Source organism: Adiantum capillus-veneris, chromosome 3 (genome assembly GCF_014529385.1).
Source record: "Adiantum capillus-veneris isolate H3 chromosome 3, ASM1452938v2, whole genome shotgun sequence".
In the NCBI taxonomy this organism is placed as follows: domain Eukaryota; kingdom Viridiplantae; phylum Streptophyta; class Polypodiopsida; order Polypodiales; family Pteridaceae; genus Adiantum; species Adiantum capillus-veneris.
The window spans coordinates 104,169,343-104,193,361 of record NC_140933.1 but is presented as its reverse complement, the minus strand read 5'-3'; the positions used below and the strand labels follow the sequence as shown (position 1 = coordinate 104,193,361).

Genomic DNA, 24,019 nt, shown 5'->3' with positions numbered 1-24,019 from the left:
CTAATGATGCTTCAATGCTTGTTAACTATCTTGTTTCTAGGCTTCAACAAGCCATGGACAATCCATCTCTCCAAAGTGAAGTGCAACGGCAGCTCCGTGCTCACGGGATTCTCCAAGCTCATCACCATGACGAGAGAACACCTAGGAAGCCTCCTTGTGAGACTACCAAAAGAGGTCTCTCTCCGATTCGGGAAGAAGAAGAGAATCCATATGAAGGGCTCAAGAATTTACTTCTTGATGATGCATCTCCTTCCCAAAGGAGAACTCAAGAGCCTCCACCGACGGAACGAGAAAGAAGCGAGTCTCCCGCCACCTCGGCGGAGATGGCTCCACGAAGACGGCGGGCTAAACGCTCTCCATCACCACCAAAGCGGAGAAGACCATCGTATTCTTCTCCTCACCACAATTCAAAGAGGGATGATAAAAAGCAAGAGAAGAAAAAGGCGATAAAGAGGACACCCTCTTCTCCATCCTCTTCCTCTTATGAAAGTGATGGTGAAGACGACAAAGATCAAAACAAGAAAAAGGAGAGAAAGAGGTCACCCTCTTCTCCACCTTCTTCAAATTCTTCACCTTCTGAAGAAAGTGATGGTGCAACCTTTGAACCATCAAAAAGAAGAGGCCATAGGAAATCCTATGCCGCATGGAAGAGGTCGTCCAAGCTGAAGAAATTCAAAGAGGAAGGGAAGAGCATCTCTTTCCTTACTTATGATGGCACCTTTGGTGCTACGGAAAAAGTCTTGGCCTTTATCCAGCAATTCGATGCGGCGTTTGGAGATAAGGGCTTCACGAAGTCCTCTAAGTTACGCCATGTAGCTATGCACTTTCAAAAGTCCGCCAGACAATGGTGGTCTAGCCTACGAGCCAACGGTGAAGCTCCACAAACATGGAAAGCTTTAAGAGCTTCCATTATGAAGCAATTTCTGGCCACCGATGCCAAAGACAAAGTGCTCACCGAATGGCGAAGCTTAAAGCTCTCTCCCAATGAATCCATCCACAAATATGTAGACAAGTTTTGGGACCTACAACTCAAAGCCACTGTCTTCAAAAAGTTGGATTTTGGAGAGCAAAAGCAACAATTTTGTGCGGGCTTACCCGAAGAAATGGCGGAGTATGTCAACTCCCAAAGGCCACCGTACCATATCGGCGGTAATACACCACACTATGGTGGCCTCTTGAATCAATTTCCAAACGGGGGCTAAAAGAAATAATAAGCCCCCAGAAAACAAGGGTTCCAATGAGCCTAAGGGGAAGGGCAATGTCCAAAAGTCTCCTAAGGGCAACTCCAACAAAGCTAAAGAGAAGGGAGTTTACAAAGGTAAGAATAAACTCTCTCTTGAAGAGCTTGAGTGTTATCGTAAGGATAACCGGTGTTTCAAGTGCGGCGAACAAGGGCATGCGTACCACGCTTGTCCCCAAAAGAACAACCGCCAAGATCCTCCTAGAGCTTCCTTGGTTGAAATCCAAGAGGAGGAGACTCACCAAACTCACCACAAAGGATCTCCTCTATGCCATGCTTGGGGAAAGGTAAGAGAACATGACGCTTTTATTCTCTTTGACCCTGGTTCTACTCACAATTTTATATCTATGGAGTTAGCCACCAAGCTAGGCATACAATCCTACGAGATGGGAGATGTCCTACTCGCAAACAGTGCCTTCAAGGGGCAAGAAGCTTCAGTCACTCCCTTAATTGGGAAATTGAGGCTTCATGTCCAAGGCTATGTGGAAAAAGAGGACTTCTTTATCTCTCCTCTCAAGCATGAGGATGTAATCCTAGGGGCACCATGGTTTGATCGCCTGGCTGCCGATGTTAAATTTCCTGAAAGGAGAATCTCCTTTAAGTTCAGGGAAAAAGACATGTATATAGATGCTAAGGAAATGGGTAACACTATCCCCATTGTACATACACCAGCATTCAACAAGTCAATAAAGAGCTCTATTTCCGTGTACATGATTTTTGTTAAAGACTCTCAAAATGAACCTAATGCTTTAGCAAAAGAAAATAAAAGCAACCAAAAGGAATTAGAGTTATCCAATTATCTCAAGGGGTTTCAAGATGTTTTTATTGACGACGTCCCTTGTGAGCTACCTCCTAAACGAGGTAATGATGACCATGCAATCGAACTTCTTCCAGGAAGTTCACCACCTAACAAACCTCCTTATAGAGTTTCTCAAGCTCAACAAGAGGAGATTATGCGGCAAGTGCATGAGTTAGTTGAGAAGGGTATGGTTAGGCCAAGCTCATCTCCATTTTGCTCACCTGTGCTATTAGTGCAAAAGAAAGACGGCACATATCGTATGTGTGTCGACTATAGAGCACTAAATAGGATCACTATCAAGAATAGGTTTCCCGTTCCACGGGTAGAAGACCTATTTGATAAGCTACAAGGATCGACCTACTTCAGTAGGGTTGACCTAAAAAGTGGCTATCATCAAATAAGGATAGTTGATCAAGACATTGTAAAGACCGCATTTCGCACCACATTTGGTCTTTACGAATACATTGTCATGCCTTTTGGCTTGACCAATGCACCAGCCACATTCAACCGCTTGATGGAGAAGCTGTTCAGGCCTCATCGAACCTTCACTGGAGTGTTCTTTGATGATATTATCATCTACTCTAATTCATTGGAGGAACACAAGCAACACCTCCAGGTAATATTTCAAGTTTTAAGAGAGAATAAACTTTATGTTAATCGAAAGAAAAGTGAATTTTTCTTGCAAGAGATTCAGTATTTAGGTCATATTATCTCTCAAGATGGCATCCAAATGGATCCATCTAAGTTAGAGGTGATAAAAGGATGGCCTAAACCAAGGAATCTTCATGAACTAAGAAGCTTTATAGGTATGTGTGCATACTATAGACGCTTCATAGAAAAGTTCTCACAAATTGCGGGACCATTACATGACCTAACAAAGAAAAGCGTTAGGTATACATGGTCTGCTAAGGAGAACAATGCTTTCAAAAAGCTTAAAGAAAAGCTTATCTCTCAACCTGTGCTTACACTATCGGATCTCTCAAAACCATTTGAGGTCCAATGTGATGCTTGTGGTGATTGCCTTGGAGCTGTTTTACTCCAAGAAGGGCACGCCATAGGCTATGAGAGTCGAAGGCTCGACACTATTGAGCAAGCTCTAGGCATATATGAAAAGGAACTCCTTGCAGTTCTACATGCCTTAGACTCATGGAAGCACTATTTATTGGGGACTCCTTTCATTCTGCGAACGGATCACCAAAGTCTTAAGTACTTCATGACGCAGACCAAGCTCTCCGACAAACAAATGAGGTGGGCAAATTTCCTTTCGCAATTTCATTTTCATATTGCTCACATTGCTGGCAAGCATAATCAAGTAGTTGATGCACTCTCAAGACGGCTGAGAGTGAATGCGGTTTCCATAGCAACTCACAATGATCTATCTTCAATGATAGATGAGTACGCTATTGATCCCGATTTTAGATATGTGATTTCAGCCCTTGCATTAGGGAAGAAAGAAGAACCGTTTACCTTACAAGATGGTTATCTTCTCTATGGCAATAGACTATGCGTTACTAACTCACTACGTGAGAAAGTAATGTATGAATCTCATGCTCCACCTTATGCGGGGCATAGAGGGATTCAGTCTACCTTAAAGGGAATTGAAACATATTTCTATTGGCCTACCATGAAAGTGAACATACAAGTGTATGTTTCTAAATGTGTGGTATGCCAAAAGACAAATTTTGATAGAGGGAAGCAACTTGGATTGCTTCAACCCTTGCCAATCCCTAATTCACCATGGGAGAGCATATCCATGGATTTTATCTTTGGATTGCCTAAGTCTATCCATGGGAATACGGGAATATGGACGATAGTAGACAGGTTCAGTAAACAAGCTCATTTTATACCTGTCAAAAAGACTATCAAAGCCCATCAAATGGCAACCCTCTTCATTTCACAAATTTTCAAGTACCATGGCTTGCCAATGTCCATAGTGTCGGATAGAGATCCTAGAATGACCAGTAATTTCTGGAAGGGTCTCTTTGAGAATTTAGGGACAAGGCTAAACTTCTCTTCGGCCTATCATCCACAAACGGATGGCCAAAGTGAAATAGCTAACCTAACCATTCTCGATCTACTAAAAGCCTATGTAACGGAAGTAGATCAAAGATCCCAATGGGAGAAGTACTTACCCTTAGTGGAGTATGCTTACAATAACACTGTACATACTTCCACGGGAAAAGCACCTTTCGAGGTAATTGAGGGAAGATCAAAAAGTCCCTTGCTACTTAAGGTACATGGGAAGATCTTCGCTGCAGATGAGTATAGCCGAGACCTACAAGAATCTTTCCAAAAGATTAAGGATGCTATCTCTATCTCACAGCAAAGGCAAAAAGCTGTTGCTGACAAGCACAAACGAGCCCAAGCCTTTAAAGAAAATGATTGGGTCTTGTTAAAGTTTCCCAAGGCTTGATTAAGGCACCCGACGGGCAAGAATCCTACGGTCCACCAAAAGTACTATGCTAAACTAGCAAAAAGGTACTATGGTCCCTTTCAGATTCTTAGGCCAATCAATGAGATGGCCTATCAACTCAAGTTGCCCAATCATTGGCTCATACACAATGATTTCCATGTGAGCCTATTAAAACCTTACAAAGGAGAGCCACCTCAAGAACCAACTATTGAAGACCCATCGGAGATCGAGGACCAAGAGGAGGTGCTGCAGCCCGAGTCCATTCTCCGACATGAAGACAAGGTACTAAGAGGCGGTAAGACTATCCGACAATATCTTATTAAGTTTAAGAATTATCCTTTTGAAGATGCTAGATGGATGCAAGGCATACAATTAAAGGATAACCTAAACCTTGTCAATGCTTACAATGCTTCCCAATGAGTAAGCAAATGTACAAAATGTTAAAAATGAACAAAGTTTTTGTCTTATAAGACTTTCTTTTTCTTTCTTGTGCACAAAAATGAAGTAGTATGCATGCTTAGATCAAGTTTGCGGAGACGACGTCTCCCAAACACCAAGTAGAGCTTGTCACTCTATTATGGAAGACTGATAGGACTAATGTGCAGACATGCTTGCGGCAGCCTCAAGCTCTCAAGCGCCAAATGGACCAGTCATCCATTGTGGAATGATGTCATAGGGTAACATAGGGATCCTCTACCCGCTAAGAAAAGGACTCATGAATATGCTTTATCTTCTCTACACCATAGTCGAGGACGACTATGATTTCAAGAGAGAGGTAATGTCATAATAATCAATATCTAATTCTCCTAAATGATTTCCTCATATTAAGCTGATCATTTAATGTGGGGAAGTGCCAGGGGAGAAAAGGCTAGAATATTGGTTAAGCTAGCAGACCGGCCACAGTAGGGATCCAAAGGAGGGAAAATAGGGATCCAAAGGGGGGGGCATTTGCAAAAGAGCCATGTGTAACAATGGGCTAAAAAGACCCTAAGGTTCAGCCCATTAAGACTTCCAAAATGCTAAGGTTCCAAAATGCTAAGGTTCCAAAATTCAAAGGTTGTGTCCAAAGGGTTAAAGCTTAGGGGGAATTGGATGCTTTGTGTGCTCTACAAAGTCAATGCATATCCCTACATGGGAGGGGGTGAGCACTTCTTCTAGGGGATGAGAGAGAAAGCCACACACACACACACAGGCTCCCTTTACACAAAGGGAATGAGGGACACATGTCAGCTCCCTAGGTCAGATGCCCACAAGGTGTGCCCAGTTTCTATTGGATGACCCTTGAAGTGGACCAATGAGAATTAAGCTAGCGTAAATCTAGTTTAATTAATTTAAAAACATTTAATAAAAGAAACCAATGAGAATTAAGTCTCCTAGAAGACTATTGGGCAGTCTCACAAGGGGTCCAATGAGCATTCAAGAGCCCAATGGCTTGCCTGATTCCTATTGGCCAGGAGGCAAAGGGGTCCAATGAGAGTTTAGTTTAATTATTAAATTACCTAAAGCTCTCACAAAAGGGGAAAGGGGGACACATGTCAGAAGGCTATCACTTATGCTTCTTAATGGTCATTGGCTTGACTTGGGGAGGGCCAATAAGGCTGGAGCAAGAGCAAATAGCAAGAGGGCTCGCCCAAGAGAGAGAGGGGGCTGATTTTTGCAAGGTATTATCACACACTCACACAAGCTCATGTGTGAAGAAAGAGAAGACTATCTCTTCCCAAGCTTTAATGGAGAACTCATCACCTACTCCAAGCTTGTGAGATAGAAGCCTACATCAACACTCTCTTGGCATGTGGATGCAAATCCAACCAAGAGCCAAGCTTCAATGCATGCTCATCTCCTCTACCAAGCTAATTACTAAGCTAAGCTATGCTAATATGAGTGATTATGTGAGGAGATGTACATCTTTCTCGTAAGATACTCCTTCTTCCTCTCAATCTACTCTCATACCCTGCTAGCTCTCACCATCTTCGAAGGTGTGTGAGGTCTTGGGTCTGAGAACGGGGATAATTCAAGTTGTGTTTGCTAAGTGTTTGCTTAGTGCATGAAGCTTTCATCTTCATTGCACTAGCTAGTCTTGAAGGAACACAAAGAATTGTATTGTACAATGTCTCTCTTGATGGGAGAAACCATAATACAAAGCCTTTTGGAGGGGGGACCGGCTCCATGCAAATCCGGTCCTCAACTGTTGTCATTAGCTTAATTTCTCTCTCTTTTGAAAGTATTTTCGATGCTATCTAACTAGGTGTTATGCTTGTTGTTGCTCTCTCCATCCAAGCACTCTTGTAATTCTCATTAGGAATCTATTCTAATGAAATGCCCACTATGTTCATGCTCATTTCCGCTACACACAAGTTATTAGGCCATTAAATGTTACACCATTGCCTTAGAATCTATGAAAACTTGAAAGAGTAGTGGCATACCTTCCACTAGCAGTGATCCAATTGATAGGGCAAAAAGCAGTAATCATGCTTTGAGACAATCTAGTAGATCCTCATATCCACTTGCGCGATTTGAGTTAGGGTTGGATTATATCATACTGATAGACTCCTATGATGGGCCATCTTGTTATTAAGAAGCCATGCAAATGGATGATGGGAGCATGCCATGCAATCTAAGTACAACTTGATTGTCAACAATGAGACATGGAACTTGTTTGAATTTCCGTAAGGCAAGTAGACCTTACCTTGCAAATGGTTTTACAAGAATAAGTTTACATCTGATTATCCCAAGCCTAAGTACAAGGCTAGATTGGTTGCCAAGGGATTGAAGCAGCAAAGGGAGTTGATTTTGATGAAATCTTCTCACTCGTAATCAAGATGACTACACTATGCACATTGCTTGGCGGCTTAGAATCCATTGAGGACATGGAGCTTGTCCAAGTGGATGTGAAAACAACCTATCTTCACAAGGATCTACACGAGGATATTTAGATGAATCAACCTTAAGATTTTGAGCAGCCAAGCAAGTAGGAGCTTGTATGCAAACACAAGAAAGCACTTTATGGCTTAAAGCACAATTCAAAGCATTGGTATCAAAAGTTTGATGCTTTTTTACGGTCTCAAGAATCTAGGAGGAGTCAAGAGGATCAATGTTTGTATACACGAAAACCCAGTGATGGTTCTTTGATCATTCTCATATTATAAGTAGATGATATGCTCATTGTAGGAAAGTCCATTAAGGAGATCGCCAATTTGAAGCAAATATTGAGGAAAAACTTTGCTATGAAAGATTTGGAGGCCATACATCGCATTTGCAAGTGGTTAAAGACTATATTGTTAATCCTGGCAAACAACATTGGATAGCAGTGAAACGCAGGCTAGGTTCTAGAGTGGGAGAAAGGACGATCATGTAGTAAGTTTTTTGGAGAAAGAGAGAGAAGCACTAGTTTTGATGCTACAAATAAGGTAAGTTGTTGGCACTTGGGAAAGAAACAGTTATCTTCCAACTGGTTAGCACCAACAGCACCAAGTAAAGAACTTCACCATATGGGGGGTAAAAAATGCCGAAAAACTGCAAGAGTCGATGATCATACCGGCCTCTTTCTCATCCAGCACTGCATGTACACATCACGATGAACTCTTGTTTTTGGCTTTGCAAGAAGCTCCATGTGTAACAGCCAAAAGGTTCAGAAGCACAGCAAACTTGCGAGCTAAATTTAATTGGACATTAGAGGCAGCTCTCACAAGGCGTTTTCTTGGCTACAAGCGCTTCTATATCCTTCTTACTTGCTCGCTCCAAGTTTTCAACACTCATATAGGCAAAAAAATTCACGATGATATTGTTAGTCAAGGGCTGGTGAAAAAAGAAATTGTGCTTGGCATTGCGTGGGTCGAATGTATCCCAAATATGGTGTGCTTCGAAGGAATGTGGCACTATGGAAGATGCTAATATGGACCAAAATATTCATGTTGATATTGTTAGTCATGGGTTGTTTGAAAACAACGCCGTGCTTGAAACTTCCTTGGTCGAAATATGTGCCAAATGTGGTGTATTTAAGCAGGCACAAAACTTCCTTCAAGAGCTTCCTATCCAAAGTGTTGTCTCTTGGAGTGCATTGATTGCTGCTTCCCCTTATCCCCATGGCCATCTAGGCATTGATATCAGCGGCAAAGCTTGAAGCAACAACAGTGCTTTCAAAGCCCAATTTCTCATGCCAACGCTACAACAAGCCACAAGCTTCAGGTTTCATCATCCTCTCCGTGTGCGGCCTTGTCTATTATTAGCCCTGTCTGTATCTGCTCCTCTCCACAACTGACTATTCTTTGTCCAAGTGTTGTGTCCCCTTTTGTTGCAATTTTACTTGTAAGGCAACTCCCATCTTCCACACAGGAGGCATTGTTGCAACTACTAATGATGGCAATAATGATGATCGAGATGAGGATGAGAATGAGGATACCCATCATGAACCCCCACTTAAATTACCCTCTCACACCCTCCTCTTAAACTCGTTTCTCCCCAAGCCCTCCCCACTAATCCTAGTGCCATGCTCCATGCTTGTTGTGCACGTGCGTTGATTAAGGTGTATTAAAAGCTAGTGTCGCAGAAGTCGTAGAAGAGATGGTGATGGAGATGACAATAAACATGATCGACAAGAGGATGGACATTACAATAGACAAGATCGACATGAGAGAAGGTATGAAATATGATGAGCCCATGATAGCCACAAGATGGATATAGAAGGAATCATAGCCATAGGTAATTAAAGGATTCACAAAGAGCACAATGATCAAAGGAGTAGACACAATGCATATGATGGGGGTGACGATGACGATGAACAAAAAGATCGTAGCAAGAGAGATTGGGGTGTAGGAAGCAATGAAAAGAGGGGAGTGAGGATGTGGCATTTTCTACGATGAGGGGGCCACTCCCTACCCTTGTGTTTGGCGGAGTCTCCTCTATAACAACAGCTTCTTCCCACGAGGTGTAATGGACCCCTCTTCTTCTCCTCTACAACAACACAGTAATAACTCATCATAGGATGGATGACATTGATGCACCTTTGCAACTCACATCAAGCACCCCTTCTTCCCACGAGGTGTAATGGACCCCTCTTCTTCTCCTCTACAGGAACAAAGTAATAACCCAATATAGGATGGATGACATTGATGCACCTTTGCAACTCACATCAAGCACCCCTTCCTAAGTCCAAGAACCAATTGCATGCTGGCACACGTCCCTCATTGGAGTCCCATTTGAAGACGCATACATCTTCGCCATCATCTTCTTTGTCTCATCATCATCCTTTGATTCCCTCACACCCTCTATAACAAGCTCAACCATGGGTGCACTACTCACCTATTGACAACTCCAGCTCAACAACACTGCAAGGTACGCTATCTGCATTCAATTCCCTGTCTGTTTTTGCTTGGCGTAACACATAAATGCTACTAGATTCATAATTCTTATGAATCTAGTACAGCCTAGCCTCGATCCATAGCTAGTTGGAAGAAAACGTTGAGTGTGGTGGAGGTGTTGCCAGAGCACTCAAAACCACTAGTCGCCCACCTAATTTGGACAAGTCTGACACTTGTCACCTCTTCAACAACATCTACATTTTCAAAAGAAGACAATTGCTAATGATCAAGATATGTAAACTTTGCAATTTATAAGATGGCTGATGGCAACAACATGCTTCACTAGGTTCCATTGGGGCTTTCCAAATGAGAACTGATCATTACAATAAACCGTACAGTGTCTGTGACATACAATATACAATTACCTCTACTTCTCGTTAAAGTTAATCAATATCTTGCATCTTTTGTATTTGTCTTGATTCTTGTTTTGTGTCTGACATAGAGGACAAATATCACAACAGTGGACGTTTTAACTACACAAGAACAATTCAAGCTTGACAGCATTGCAAGGTCCGTTATTTGTATCCAATTTTGCTTGGCACAATACATAACTGCTACAAGGCACGGCACGGCTTCCGTTTCTTATAATTTTTGGAGACCACAATAAAAACTCTCCACCATACTTTTGTATGGCACTTTTGCATAACGTGCACTATATATTTAACATTTTTACTTTGTGCCTAACTACAAAATGAAATGTTTAACTACTCACATTGCTTTAATGCTTGATTCAAACATTGTCCTTCCGCTTGTACAATTGGACGACACCCATATACAATTACCGTGACGATAGTGCATTTCAATTTTTAATCTGAAATACTTTTTGTATTTTTTGAGTTTGTCAATGCTTCCTTGACTTTAGTTTAGCCACATGTTTTCCTAACCAATGCATGCTCAATCTCAATCATTGAATCTATATAACAAATAGACTGGCACTTCTTTTCTCACAGTTCGACAATTCAAGTTATGTATTACAATACTCTATGCACGCTGCGCGTGTTGACTTTATTCCTAGGTGGTGGTTGATATGAAACTACAAACATCCTTTGGCAATGCATCTTATATATTGCAACCCAACATTTTCCTTTGCATAACTGTTCTATAGCACAAGGACAACCCTCTATATGTCTTGCTAGGTTCTATATCGAAGCCCACCAAGCAAGACTAATTTAGAGTTCTAAAGAGTGGCATCAAACATAGCGGCAAGAGGGAATTGACTACAAGCCTTAAGAAAAGGTGAAGGATGTGCAAATGAGGTGAAGGGGTAGGGAATGATCGTCAAGTGGCCATTATTTAAAATAACCATCGACCACATGGCGATCGACCGAGGCCGGAGCCATGGTGGGAGCACATTTTACAAGGAATGGCCATTGCGGGGGGGGGGGGGGGGGGGGGGGGGGGTCCAATACAAATTCCAACTACTGACGTGGCAAGACTACAGAGCATCGATAGCAACAAAACATTCCATGCACTAAAGTGGCAACAACTCCAACCTCTGAGTTGTCACATTCGCATTGGAGGAGCTTAACTTTCATTACCAACATCCATTGGCTACAACAAATAATTCCGTGTTTTAATTGACAATAGATGGACGGTGCACAACACCTACTCCCTCGTCCCTGAATGTGCAATTCAACTTGCAATTGCCAAGTAGAGAGCTACCACTATTTCAACTTAGTCTTAATGCACTTACACATCTAACCCACTTGTACATTAACCACTATCACTTGTAATCCACTATGTCAATGTAGTCTCAATGCACTAAAACGCATGTACTCCACTAGCACATTAACAATAAGTAGGTCAAGCTAAAGGTAAAGCCCAAATTTCCACATTTCACATAATTGAGTCCTCTATTTGGCTTTACTATAATGTGAGCGTGTACAAAGTTAAAACAATCAATGCATAAAGAAAACTCTTAGCATCCCATAAGGAATAATTGAGTAATCTGCATGCTTTGTGATAATATTCACGTTTCAGCCAATCTACAGACATATACATTATAAAATCTCTCATTCAGCAGCTTCAATGCCCAATTAGCCACACACACATAATTAACTGCAGTTCTCCTCCTCACAAAATTTGATACAGGTCTGTACAGAAATAGCAGTTGGATCAATCAACACCAGCTTGTAAATCCAAGAAACTAATCTCCAATGTGAGGCTCATAAGACAGGCTTGATCCAACATTCTTCAATCTAGACTAAGCTAGTCTTGGACAAGCATATTCGACCAAAACCATATTTTATTCATGCAAACGCTCATTATGCACAAAGAGCTTAAAAATAAGACTAATCCACCAACATACATCAAACAGACTTTGCTACCATTCCCTAAACAGTCGGGGGTCAGGGGGTGTGCAGTCTGCACCGTACATCTCCACGACATTCCTGCGCAGAAATCAATGCTGCAATCGTCAGATTGGCACCACATCAGCATGCGGAATCCAAAGGTTGCTCCTCCAATCAGGTGCTCCCAGATCAGCAGCCAGAATGGGCTTAAGGTGACGACACCTCAGCAGCTCTAATACTGTCGCACTGTGTCGTCAGTGTGCACTGCATCTCCTGCAGATTTTTGCATCAGATGGCCCCCCTCCCCCCGACTGTGAAGGCCGGGAATGGCCCTGCAGTGGCCGTTCCTGAAATAATGCGCTCCCACCATGGCTCCCTGCCTCCGCCGGTCACCATGGGGTCGCCCATTATTTCAAGGAAAGGCCACTGCAGGGCCATTCCCTACACCTTGAAGTAAAAATACTCATAATCAGCAATGAAGTACTATACTAATCATCCAAATGTAACTAAAATATTCTAAGACCACACATCCTCTATTTCTAGCAATGTCCTTCACGTATAACAAATTAGTTCACTGCTTCAAGCCTAAAGAATTGGCTCATTAACAATTAAAAGTTTGTTAACCCTACCCTTGCTTGAGGAATACTTGATTAAAAGGAGGTTAACTGTGTTGTGAACTCAATTCAAGAATCGAGATTCTTCTGACATTAAACTTAAGTAGGCACCCACGTTTAGCAGTATTACGTTACCTGCATACCCAAATTATCCCCCATATTTAGCATGTGATTAAGGTAAGACAGCATATTTAGCCCCCATATTTAGCATGTAATTAAATTACATAACCAATTTCAAAGAACAACTAACCTTTGGGCAGTATTGATCCCCAAGTTCCCTGCCCCACAGTACCTGATCAAAGCTAATTTCTTGGCAAACAATGTAGAAACTTCACTCTTAACCCCACAGTAGATACTTCAATTCCTCGAGGTAGGAAAAAGCTTAAGGCAGAGGTTGGCTTTACAAGAGGAACATGAAATAATCAACATAAGGCAGGAAATGGATGCTCCTAGCATATACAAGGTAATATGTATAAAAAAACTTTCTCAATGCATAAGCCCATCTTGCAGAAGACATAGCTGAAACGAACGTCGCAATACAAAAGATAACCAAATTACACCAACTAGCTAACTCCTGCTATTTTTCATTGCAATAAGCTCACAAAGGTTTCAGCTGTAATGGCTAAGAATATTCTATATCTCCTCTCTTAACAATGAGAAATCCACACATGCGCACACACCACCCATATAGACATCTTATATCTTCTCTTTTCACAATGAGAAATCCACAGACATCTTATATCTGCTCTTTTCACAATGAGAAATCCACACACTCACACACACGGACATCTTATATCTGCTCTTTTCACAATGAGAAATCCACTCATGCACATGGATTCCCCAATACACATGCACACACAGCCCCCTTTCCTTCTAATGCGATAGCCACTGACAAGGGTAATCGTTCAATAAACCACGTATAATAATGATGGTTTCAGTCACTTGCTTGACCCCATTGGGACACACAGCCCCGCGCTTTACAAATGATTTGTAGCCAGTCTTTAGAGTTAAGGCTACAAAAAAATATATTAACAAAGAAAGACCTAGTTTGCTGTGTTCTGAAAGCCCTATCCGAATACCTGAAAACATAACTGTAAATGTAATTAACCGAATTCAAAGGTGGCACAAAATTTCTTTTACTTGCTTGCAACATGGATGGTAAAAAAGGGCAAAGGCCAAGCTTAGTGGCTCTCTGAACTAGTCTCTATACTTTGGCATGGCAAAGCCAAAATAAATCCTTTTCTCAGTTTGTTCTTCTTGTAAGCTTTATCAATACCAATAAAAGAATCTGAGACCAATACCTGTTCTTTTGATTCACATTGACTGCCAGAATTCAGCATGCCCTCATTCACTTGCTGGTACTGCTCACATATACAAAGCAATGGATAAGTTAACCTCCTGTAGCATGTGAATATATATGTGTGTGTGTGTGTGTGTGTGTGTGTGTGTGTGTGTGTGTGTGTGTGTGTGTGTGTGTGTGTGTGTGTGTGTGCGCGCGCGCATGTGATGCATATAAACAGCCCTGACAAACAGACACGGGTGCACACATGCTTGCACAATACACACATACAGGTGCCAAAGTGCAAATACAGAATATGTATGTATGTATGTAATGCATAGAAATGGCCCTGACAAAACAGACATGGGTGCACACAAATGTGCACAATACACATACATACAGGTGCCAAATTGTGTTTTTGTGCAAATACATGCACTCACAAATAGGTATGTTAGCACCCATTCAATTTTGGGTATTCCCATATAAGTCTCGGTATTTGCATGTGCTTGTGAAGGCGGTGCACGATCAAACACGCACTAAAAACGCACCCACAAGTACAAGATCAAACGCAGACCCATTCACGCACTCAAGCACCCGTTCAATTTTGAGTATTCCCATTTAAGTCTGTACATTTGCATGTGCTTGTGAAGGGGGTGCACCATCAAACACACATAATGAACCCACTCACAAATACAAATGGGCGTGCCCACACATTCACGCACTCAAGCACATAATTGCATTGGAAGGCAAAGTATACACACACCACAGACACAGCTTCGGCAGATTCCTCTTGTTTGACCTTTTTGGAAATCTGCTCTGTTAGCAAGGTGACATGTCGTCTACAGGCACAAAAGTCCATCTCACTCAAGTTAAGATCTATCAGCATTCCATTTACATCCATTAGAAGTTTTGCAGAGCTTCAATGAACAAAAGCATCCTTTATCTCCACAAGAATATAAAGCCTGAGAAAGTTTAGGTTTACAACAGGACTTCACAAAACCAAAGATTTACTTTGAATGCGGGTTGCAATCAGCAAGATCTACATCCTGATTCCGGGCTTTTGGCTCCATGTCTTCAGTTTCCGAGTCCGAATATTCCCCATCCCAAAGTCTAGCCTTGGGCCTTGAGTCATAACCTTCCTCTACCTGGTAATATTTTAAAAGGTACCAAAGTAAAGCGCGAGACAATTAATATTTCGAGTTTAATTTTAAAGCTATAATTGAGAGAGAGAGAGAGAGAGAGAGAGAGAGAGAGAGAGGAAGAAGAAGAATTGAAAAGAAGTATTTAACGTCATAGGAACAATCCCAAGAAATCTGTAATGGGGCTTGAACTCAAAACCTTCTACTCAAGAGGGAACTGAGATAACCAATCTACCACACTTGGGTGATAGAACGGTTATTCCAGTTTCCTCTTCTTATTCACACACTCCAGTCTCCTACACACACACCCATGAGAAATGAAGTTTTTGACGTCCTAGGAACAAACCCAAGATATTATCTGTAACATCTATCCGACAGGGCTTGAACTCAAAACCTCTTACTCAAGAGGGAACTGAAGTGTGAGATAACCAATCTACCACACTTGGGTGATAGAGAGGTTATTCCAATTTCCTCTTCTTATTCACATAAACTCCCACATGTACCCCTGAGAAGTAAGAAAAATTTCAAGAGACCTGTAAGATCTATTCGACCAGGCTTGAACTGAATACCTTCTACTCGAGTGGGAATTGAGATAACCAATCTACCACACTTGGGTGATAGAGAGGTTATTCCAATTTCCTCTTCTTATTCATATACAAACCCCCCCCCAATCCAAATGGAGAGAGAGAGAGAGAGAGAGAGAGAGAGAGAGAGAGAGAGAGAGATGAAATGAAATGAAATGTTATATTAACGTCTTCAAGAAAATACAAATACAGAGAGAGAGAAATGAAATGAAATGAAATGTTATATTAACGTCTTCATAAGGCCATAGTGACCTATGAGACCAGAAAGTTACAAGGTGGTGGATCTGATACAAAGTCAGAGTAACAAAATAACCTAATCAACAGTACAAAACATTCTGAGAGAGAGAGAGAGAGGAGACGGTGATTACCTCCTCAAGCAACTCAGTGTCGGGGGGCCTTTCTTGAAATTGTACACTTGGAACATGTTGCAGTTTTGACAAGTTTTCCAACAGCCTCTCCCTAAAGCATTCCCATAACTGGTGAATTGCTGTCTTTTACAGTATCTTCATGATATATTCTTAAAAAAGACATTACCTGATTGAGTCTAAGTATGTCTTCTGATTTTGGTTTTCCATGCTCATTGGAGTCACATGGAGATTATAATCTGGACCGAAATACTCAAAATACTCGTTGTATGGCATTTTGTCGTCCACTTCGACACCAAGAGCAACGCCAGTCTGTTTGACAAAACACAAACACGGAAACATCTTTTAAAAACTTGAATTCTAGTTGCACAAATGTGAATCATGTTGCATGAAAATGAAAGCTCACTTAGGATTTAAGAATTTGTTCTTTTAGAAATTGTCAAGCGGAGTCTAAATTATAGAATTGAGTCTTTGAGATGACTTATCCTTGTTCGTTAGTAGTTTCAAGTGTTAGTCAAGTAAGCTTCTTTAAATTATTTTGCTTTTGCCTTCTCTAAAAGCATTGTTAAGTGAATAATGGTTCGTTTTTATCTAGTTTTGTTTGGTAAAAAATAATATACCTAGATGAATCCAAGATAAGCCCAAAGTCACCTTTAAAGCAAAAGTGCAAGGTATAAACTCATGGTAGTCATCCACAATAACCATCAGCTCCATCATGCATAGTATTGACTAAATACTACGACACCCCCACTAATGTCGCCAGTGCCCAATAGTGGGTGTAGAACTAAAGTAATTTTATTTTTCCTTTATCGGTTCTCTTGTTGAGTGTTTGGGCAATGTCTGGGTAAAGGGCGATTGTGTGAAACACTAGCCAGTTCACTAAGTCACACACGAGAGTGTGATGGAGGATCAGAGCCTAGACCTAACATGGACGAATTCCTGCTAAACAAGACCAAAAGTAGTCTTTGGGGTCTCTTGGACCAGTAGCAACGGTATGGGAAGCACAGAGACCATGGACTCCGTGATTTATGGCTTGGATGTTGATGATCTACAACCATAACCACCAACAGCAATTATGATAGGATTGGGAGAAGAATCAGCACTGCACTCCCTTCATTTGTGTGTGTGTATGTGTGAGTGTTATATGTATCAGGCCACCACCATGAAAGTATCAGCTTATGGAATCTTGCAGCAAAAGCATCCATAACATGGAGCAAGAGCAAAAGCATCCTTCTATGCTTTTGTCACTATAATACTTCACTTGACTAAATGACACTTAGTAGCCAATAACCTAATTCCCTTTCCCTTTACCTCAAAATTAAGCTCTAGGGCATGAGTAGTGACAAACCTAACCCTAAGGCCCAAAAATAGCTCATAAAAATTGCTTGCTTGCACCAAAAGCCTGCCTAAGCAGCACCTTGTTTTACTTTTACCAGATTTTGTCTAAATCTAAATAGCTACTCATGAAGTCAAAAATAAAGTCTTGAAAAACTCTCACGACAATCATGTGCTCCTTCTGTGAGCAACTAGCCATAGTGTGTAGGTGCTGTTATATTTGATGGTTCAAACGGCACATTCTTTGCATAAAACAAAAGTTGACCATACGCCTTTACAATCTTGATAAGATACATTCTCAAACATAGAAAGGACAGCAACAAGCTTGCAAATGGGGAAAAAAACAGTGCACACTGCATACACACTCTTTTTTGGTTTTTTTTTTTGAGGTTGGATTTGGCGAGGGCAAATACCTCATAGCACCAGCATCTTGCTACATTGCGGATCGTGTAGCCACCACCTCCCAACAATAATAGAGGTACATTGAAAGAGCGCATGTATCGAACACATTCAGCATGTCCCTTTACTGAGAGGTTGAAGCAACCAAGTCTATCTCCAGAAAGAGAATCTGCCCCACACTGTAAGACAACAGCCCCTGGTTGATACACCTCCATTACTTTTGATATAATCGGTTTGAACAATGAGTGGTAGCTGTCATCATCTATGCCATCGTGCAGAGGCACATTCAAAGAGTAGTATTTGCCCTTCCCATAACCCAAGTCTCTGACATCACCAGTGCCAGGAAAATAATCGCCAAACTTATGAAAGGACACCGTCATAACTCGGTCAGTTGTGTAAAATGCCTCCTCAACACCATCACCATGGTGAATATCAATGTCAATGTAAAGAACCCTCTGTAGGGGGGGGGAAAAAAGGAATGAGAATTAAATTTTCCACTTCAACAGACATAAATCACGTGTTAACCATATTGACACTTGCAGATGACCAATCATAAAACCTCAACATGAACGCACACATCCACAAGACATTAATAACCCTGACTCACATCAAGATAATTTGCAGTACATGAGTAAAATTAGCATAATCTTTCAGACAGATGCACCAGTTATTGCGTATTCACTTTTCCTGCATACAAGAGCGCACACACTACCTCATGATATTTTAGAAGCTCCAAGATGGCAAGCACGATGTCATTGACATAGCAAAAGCCCGACGCCTCACACTTCTTAGCATGATGGAGTCCACCAGACCAATTGATGGCAATGTCAGAGTGGCCATGATTTAGCTTCACAGCACCTCCAATGGATCCCCCAGCATAGCTCTGGCAAAATGGGTACAAGCCACTAAAAACAGGGCAATCCTCACCCACATTGAACCGCTTGAGCACACGCAGCTGCTCATGTTGTGTCTCCGGAGAGACCGATTTCAAGAAGGCAACATAGTCATCTGCGTGGAAGCGGCACAAATCAGAGTCTTGAGCAAGATGAGGCCTGAACATGTCCATTTTGAAGTGAAGACCGTAGTGCACGATGAGGGAGTGTGCCATCCTGATGCGGTGCGGCTTCATGGGGTGGCCCTGCCCATAGTAGTAGTTACCCACATCGGGGTCATAGAAGTAGGATACCACCCTCTTTTTTCCCTCCGGTCCTGCTGTGAGGGAGTTGCCGCCTGTCTCCATATTCTCTCTCTCTCTCTCTGTGTGTGTGTGTGTGTGTGTGTTGGGGGGGTGTGCGCGCGAACGAAATAGAGGGTCTCCGGCTTCGTCTGTTGCGAGCGAAACAATTAGCTCCCCTGTTCAAAGCTTACATACTCCAAAAGCGTCAGTTCAATTGCCCCCCTCCTTTAAAGCACACAAACTTTTTCTTGCTTGGCTTTATTTTCTCACGACATAGTAAAACACTATCGGAGAATTATTTTCGGCAAATAATATATCAATGTGAACTTAAAAGATTAACAATTTTTTTGTGTGAAAAGCAGATTGTTATTGTGCGAAAGAGCACGCACAGAGGCTAGATGGAATCCTGTGAAGATTCCTGTTAATACGAATTTTTGAAAATCGTACACTTCTAATTGTTAGGTTACAATTAAATACTCTTATCTTTTGTGTGTAAATCAATAGTGCAATGTATTCATGAAGATAGAGCACTCACCTTATTTGTAGTGGTTTCACTTGAACAAGTACGCACTTCAAAAAGATTGCTTTTGATGAACTACGAACAAAAGAAGAACAGTAATTAAACTTTTTTCAAACCATAAAAATTTTGAATTATCAAAAAAGTAGATAGTGCATGGTCTACGTGAGTGCCATACAGAAGTATGGAGGAGATTCGGCATTGTGTCTGTCATAAAATCTAGTATTTAGCTTACGCAAATGATTTTCTCATATTAAATTGATCATTTAATGTGGGAGAATAAACGGGAACAAGAGTTAGAATTGAGACATGTGCTTCTAGACCTATCTCAGCAAGGGGCCAAAAGGAGAGATGGTTGCATCTCAATACGGGTCCAAAAGGACATGGTTTACCAACAAAGAGCAATGTGCAATAAGTGCTTCTAAGACTTATCTCAACAGGGGACCACGAGGAGAGATGGTTACATTTCAATACGGGTCAAAAAGAAGGTAGTCTATCAAAGAGCAACGTGCATCTAATGGAGCTTAAAAGACCTTAGGGTTAGCTTCATTAAAGACCTCCAATAGTCAGTGTTAAAAGTCCTTTGACCTTAGGCAAGCTAGGGCTGAGCTTGAGGTGGGAACCCGACCTAAGCTTGAGGTGCTTGTCGTGCTTGATGACTTGATGACTAAGGTGCTTGTCATGCTTGATGACTAAGGTACTTGAGGTGCTTGTCATACTTAATGAGAAAGGTGCTTGAGAAGCTTCCCATGCATGGGGGGTAAGATTCTTGAGTCAAAAAGAGACCCTACAAACTTAATGAGGAAGGTGTTGTTGGACTCCGCTCGAGTGGGGGTCTCAGGGGTGACTGTGGAAGGTGACCACCCGATCTTGGCAAACCACGGCTCAGTGCCACGGGCGCGCGATGGACCCGGTATGGGGACGACGGACGATGGGACATAGTCCTGACCTTGATTTTCTCCTCACCTCACCGTTTGGGTACTACGGATGCGTGCGGGGGTTTGAGAGTGCCCGGTAACAGGAGTGTCCCCTCCACTTCATCCCGTGGAGGTAAGATGCTTGAGTCAAAAAGAGACCCTACAAACTTAGTGAGGAAGGTGTTGTTGGACTCCACTCGAGTGGGGGTCCCCGGGGTGACTGTGGAAGGTGACCACCCGATCTTGGCAAACCACGGCTTGGTGTCGTGGGGCGCGCGATGGACCCGGTATGGGGACGACGGACGATGGGACATAGTCCTGACCTTGATTTTCTCCTCACCTCACCGTTTGGATACTACGGATGTGTGCGGGGGTTTGAGAGTGCCCGGTAACGAGAGTGTCCCCCTCCACTTCATCATGTGGAGGTAATCGGGGGAGTGCCACGCACGGGGACTCCATGACCCAGTTTCGGGGCCGTCGGCACATAGTCGGCGGGTCTCATAGGCGAGCGTCAGCAAGGCGCTACACACGGACGGGTTGTCCGTTTTGGACGTTCGAGTACTCCACGTGGAGGTCTTGACTTCCTCTTTGAGCTCAACCATGTACATTCACGAACGCGTGCCCGAGGCACTCCTCGTTCACAGTCGACGGCTGCCGGCAGATTCGTAGTCGGTTCTCATCGGCAAGCATCGGCAAGGCACTACACGCGGACGGCTTGTCCGTTTTGGACGTTTAGGTACTCCATGCGGAGACCTCGGCTTCCTCTTTGAGTTCAGCCATGCATACTCATGAACGCGCGCCCGAGGCGCTCCTCGTTCTCAACCGACAGGCTATCGGCAGGTTCGGCTCACCCCGACCCTGGGCATTTTCGGCATTTTTCCAAGTTAACCCAAAGTGGCCTGAGAGAGTTCCAGGGGGACCTCTTAGATATGCACTCAAGGCTCGAATAGCCTCATTCGCTCAACATTGATCCTAAAGGCGCTTCTGCACTCAACTAAACTTCATTTATGCGATGTGCCACGAAAGCTCCCGCGTGAGTCGAGCTAGATGTGATCGCGGGCCGTTTTTTGGACGAGCCCATCAACGAGCCGCCAAAGGGACTCAAGTCAGTGGACGCGAGCCTCCCAGCACGCGAGCTCCAAGTTGCGGGCCCTTGGCCTCTAGGTGAAGGTGTTCATCTTGAGTGTCCCGGGCAGCCCCGTAACACTTGGTATCAGAGCTAAACACGCGTTCTTCAACGGCGGGATATCAAAAGCAAAGTACGCAATATCTACTGTCAAGATGATCACAGAAGGTGCGAGCCAGTGATGCAAATGCACTGGGTCACCAGGAATGTGACCAGGGTTGCAAAGTAATGCGAATCCAATGGAATGTGGGAAGCTCGGTGGCAGATGACCAACCGTGGCTCAAGGTATACATAGAAGACATGCCCAGCAGGGGTATTTCGAGTCGTCAGAATACGTCGGCTCCAAATTTTCTTCGGCGAGGGCTCTAGGTGAAGAGTCCCTCCATGCTCATTAAGCATCCATCAAGAATCAAAGCAGCGGACAGTCATCGGGCAGCCGCAAGGGCACAATGCTAGGTGTCCCCCTCAGCAATCACCTTCAAACGGGCGACCAGTTGGATCAGCCCTCAGAAATGAAATTTCTCATCAGTCAGGCTAGTCAGGAGTTGACCAGCACCTTGTGAAGAGGTCAAACGTGACTATCATCCATTGAGCTTCAACCTGGTATTGGTATGGCTAGACAGAGCGGCCCAAGGTAAGGGATCGACTCATTCAGATATAGCCTCCGCTGTCAACAAGGACGGCGAGGTGACTTTAGCATTGGCACTTCCAGCCTGGTGGCACAGGCTCAGAGTCACAGTGGCAGTGGCTCTTCATCATAATGCAAGCATATGCACATAGACCCCTGTGGGCAGGGTCACGGGCAGCGAGACAGGCTGTCCCTTGTTCAGAACATGCAAACTTAGCATCATCGAGCTTAAAGGGTACAAAGGAATGAAGAATGTACGGGGAGTGTGATCCTTGACACGAACATCAACGACAAGTGCAGGTTGTCTACAAGGGCTTCAAACATGAATAGCAAACAAGCTTGGACGAAATCTCCAGCTCAAGAATTCACACGTAGGAAAGAAAAGCAAAGCATTTCAGTGGCCTAGGCTTGGGAACCTTGGTCGTCATAATGGTGGAGCTAAGTGAAGCTCATCAGAATCTCCTAGGCAAGCCCCCAAGGGAAATCGGAACAGTAGCGCCGTGGATGGAGGGCGCGTTAGGAATACTCCACCCTCATGCGAGTGGGAACCAAAGGACTGGAAAGAGACCACTTCAGAGGAAGTAGGAACATGTATAAGGATGCTACCATAAAATGTATAATCATCTACAAGCACAATGAAGCTGCGAGTTCTAAAGCACCCGAGATGGGACGGGGTTGCTCATCCTTCTAAGTATCTCCTGGACTGTGTTGGGTGCAGTTCAGAGACACGGTGACTTGAAGTAAGACAACATTCAGCAGCCAGCCACTAGTCAGCGTTTATCCTACAATGACCAAGGCCTGCTTCGACGCAGTCAAAGCAAAGGAGTAGAGCCAAGGCTTCTTCACCGTCGAGGGACAACGAGATATCACCCTAGCGAGTAGTCCAATGGGACTCGTCGAGGTCAGGTTAGACAGCCCCCTCATTCAACATCATCAACATCAGCAAGGTAGGTGCCAAGGAAGGCCCTCCTCAGCATCGACAAAGACAAGCCGGCAAGGAAAGGCCGCGCTAGATCAGCGTGAGGTCGAGAGTACCTCTTGATGAGAATTCAATCGGCAGGTGAACGCAAGATGTCCAGATCCTAGCCCCTATCTTCAGCGGGTGAGCCAAGTAAGGCAACAATCCCCCAAACTCAATCGAGACGCAAGCGGCAACCAACCAACAGACCATCAAAAGCAGGATCGAGTGCCTGCGGACTATCAGGCTACGGCTAGAGCCTCAAAGCAATGATATGAAATTCAAAAGCAGGATCGCGTGCCTGTCGAACATCAGGCTACACTAGAGCCTCAACATGCAAAGAGACAAGAACTTCACAAGTAGGACCATGTGCCTGCAGACCATCAAGCTATGTAAGGGCCAGTTAGCATCAGCAAAGCCGGGGACCCGATTTCGACTCGGGTGGACCATGCACCTTGACACAACAGCCAAGTCGGGGACCCAAACCGACTCGGGTGGACCGTTCCCCTTTCTATACAGCGAAGCCAGGACCCATAAGTGGTGGACCGAGCCCCTTCAGCCAGCCGGGGACCCAACTTGATTTGGGTGGACCGCGCAGTTCTTCTTCAAAGCCGGATGACCCAAAAGTGGTGAACCGAGCACCACAGCGAAGCTGGAGTCCTGCAAGCGGGCGGGCCATGCATCTTTTTCCAAGCACACAAATTCGGGGATAGCCCCCGCAAGAGACACATGAGGAAGGCCCCCTCACAAGAAGGCTGGAGGTTGAGTGATGCCTCCCGCAGTGACGGTCTACGAGATAGAACTGCTCATATTCCTAAGCCAACATCAGCCCAATCAAAGTGGGCACATCTTCAACAGAAGACAGGCAATCAAGGCTATGT

At 43.5% G+C, this 24,019-nt stretch overlaps 1 protein-coding gene across 5 annotated transcripts; it reads right to left on the bottom strand.

The window, feature by feature from the left end:
* Positions 1-12,698: 12,698 nt before the first annotated feature.
* LOC147461429 (histone deacetylase 1-like) lies at positions 12,699-19,214 on the bottom strand. 5 transcript variants are annotated; one of them, XM_086508988.1, is made up of 9 exons: positions 18,528-19,214; positions 17,830-18,270; positions 16,251-16,393; positions 16,085-16,175; positions 15,005-15,138; positions 14,757-14,832; positions 14,016-14,075; positions 12,965-13,006; positions 12,699-12,849 (listed from the first exon to the last, which is right to left on the bottom strand). In XM_086508988.1, the coding sequence occupies exons 1-9, from the start codon at positions 19,053-19,055 to the stop codon at positions 12,841-12,843; spliced, it is 1,524 nt and encodes a 507-aa protein (XP_086365114.1). In that variant the 5' UTR covers positions 19,056-19,214; the 3' UTR covers positions 12,699-12,840. The 5 variants fall into 5 exon arrangements, with proteins under 5 accessions (XP_086365114.1, XP_086365115.1, XP_086365116.1 ...); XM_086508989.1 differs by lacking the exons at positions 12,699-12,849; positions 12,965-13,006 and adding an exon at positions 13,599-13,793 and having other exon boundaries at positions 18,528-19,213; XM_086508990.1 differs by lacking the exons at positions 12,699-12,849; positions 12,965-13,006; positions 14,757-14,832 and adding an exon at positions 13,599-13,793.
* Positions 19,215-24,019: the final 4,805 nt, after the last annotated feature.

Bases quoted from the DNA above. Each gene is read 5' to 3' on its own strand.
- LOC147461429 (XM_086508988.1), bottom strand. From the start codon at position 19,055: ATGGAGACAGGCGGCAACTCCCTCACAGCAGGACCGGAGGGAAAAAAG. The intron at 16,176-16,250 runs GTAATGTCTTTT...GGAATGCTTTAG, and splicing joins ACATACTTAGACTCAATCAG to GGAGAGGCTGTTGGAAAACT. The intron at 14,833-15,004 runs GTAAATCTTTGG...TTGTGCCTGTAG, and splicing joins GATTGCAACCCGCATTCAAA to ACGACATGTCACCTTGCTAA.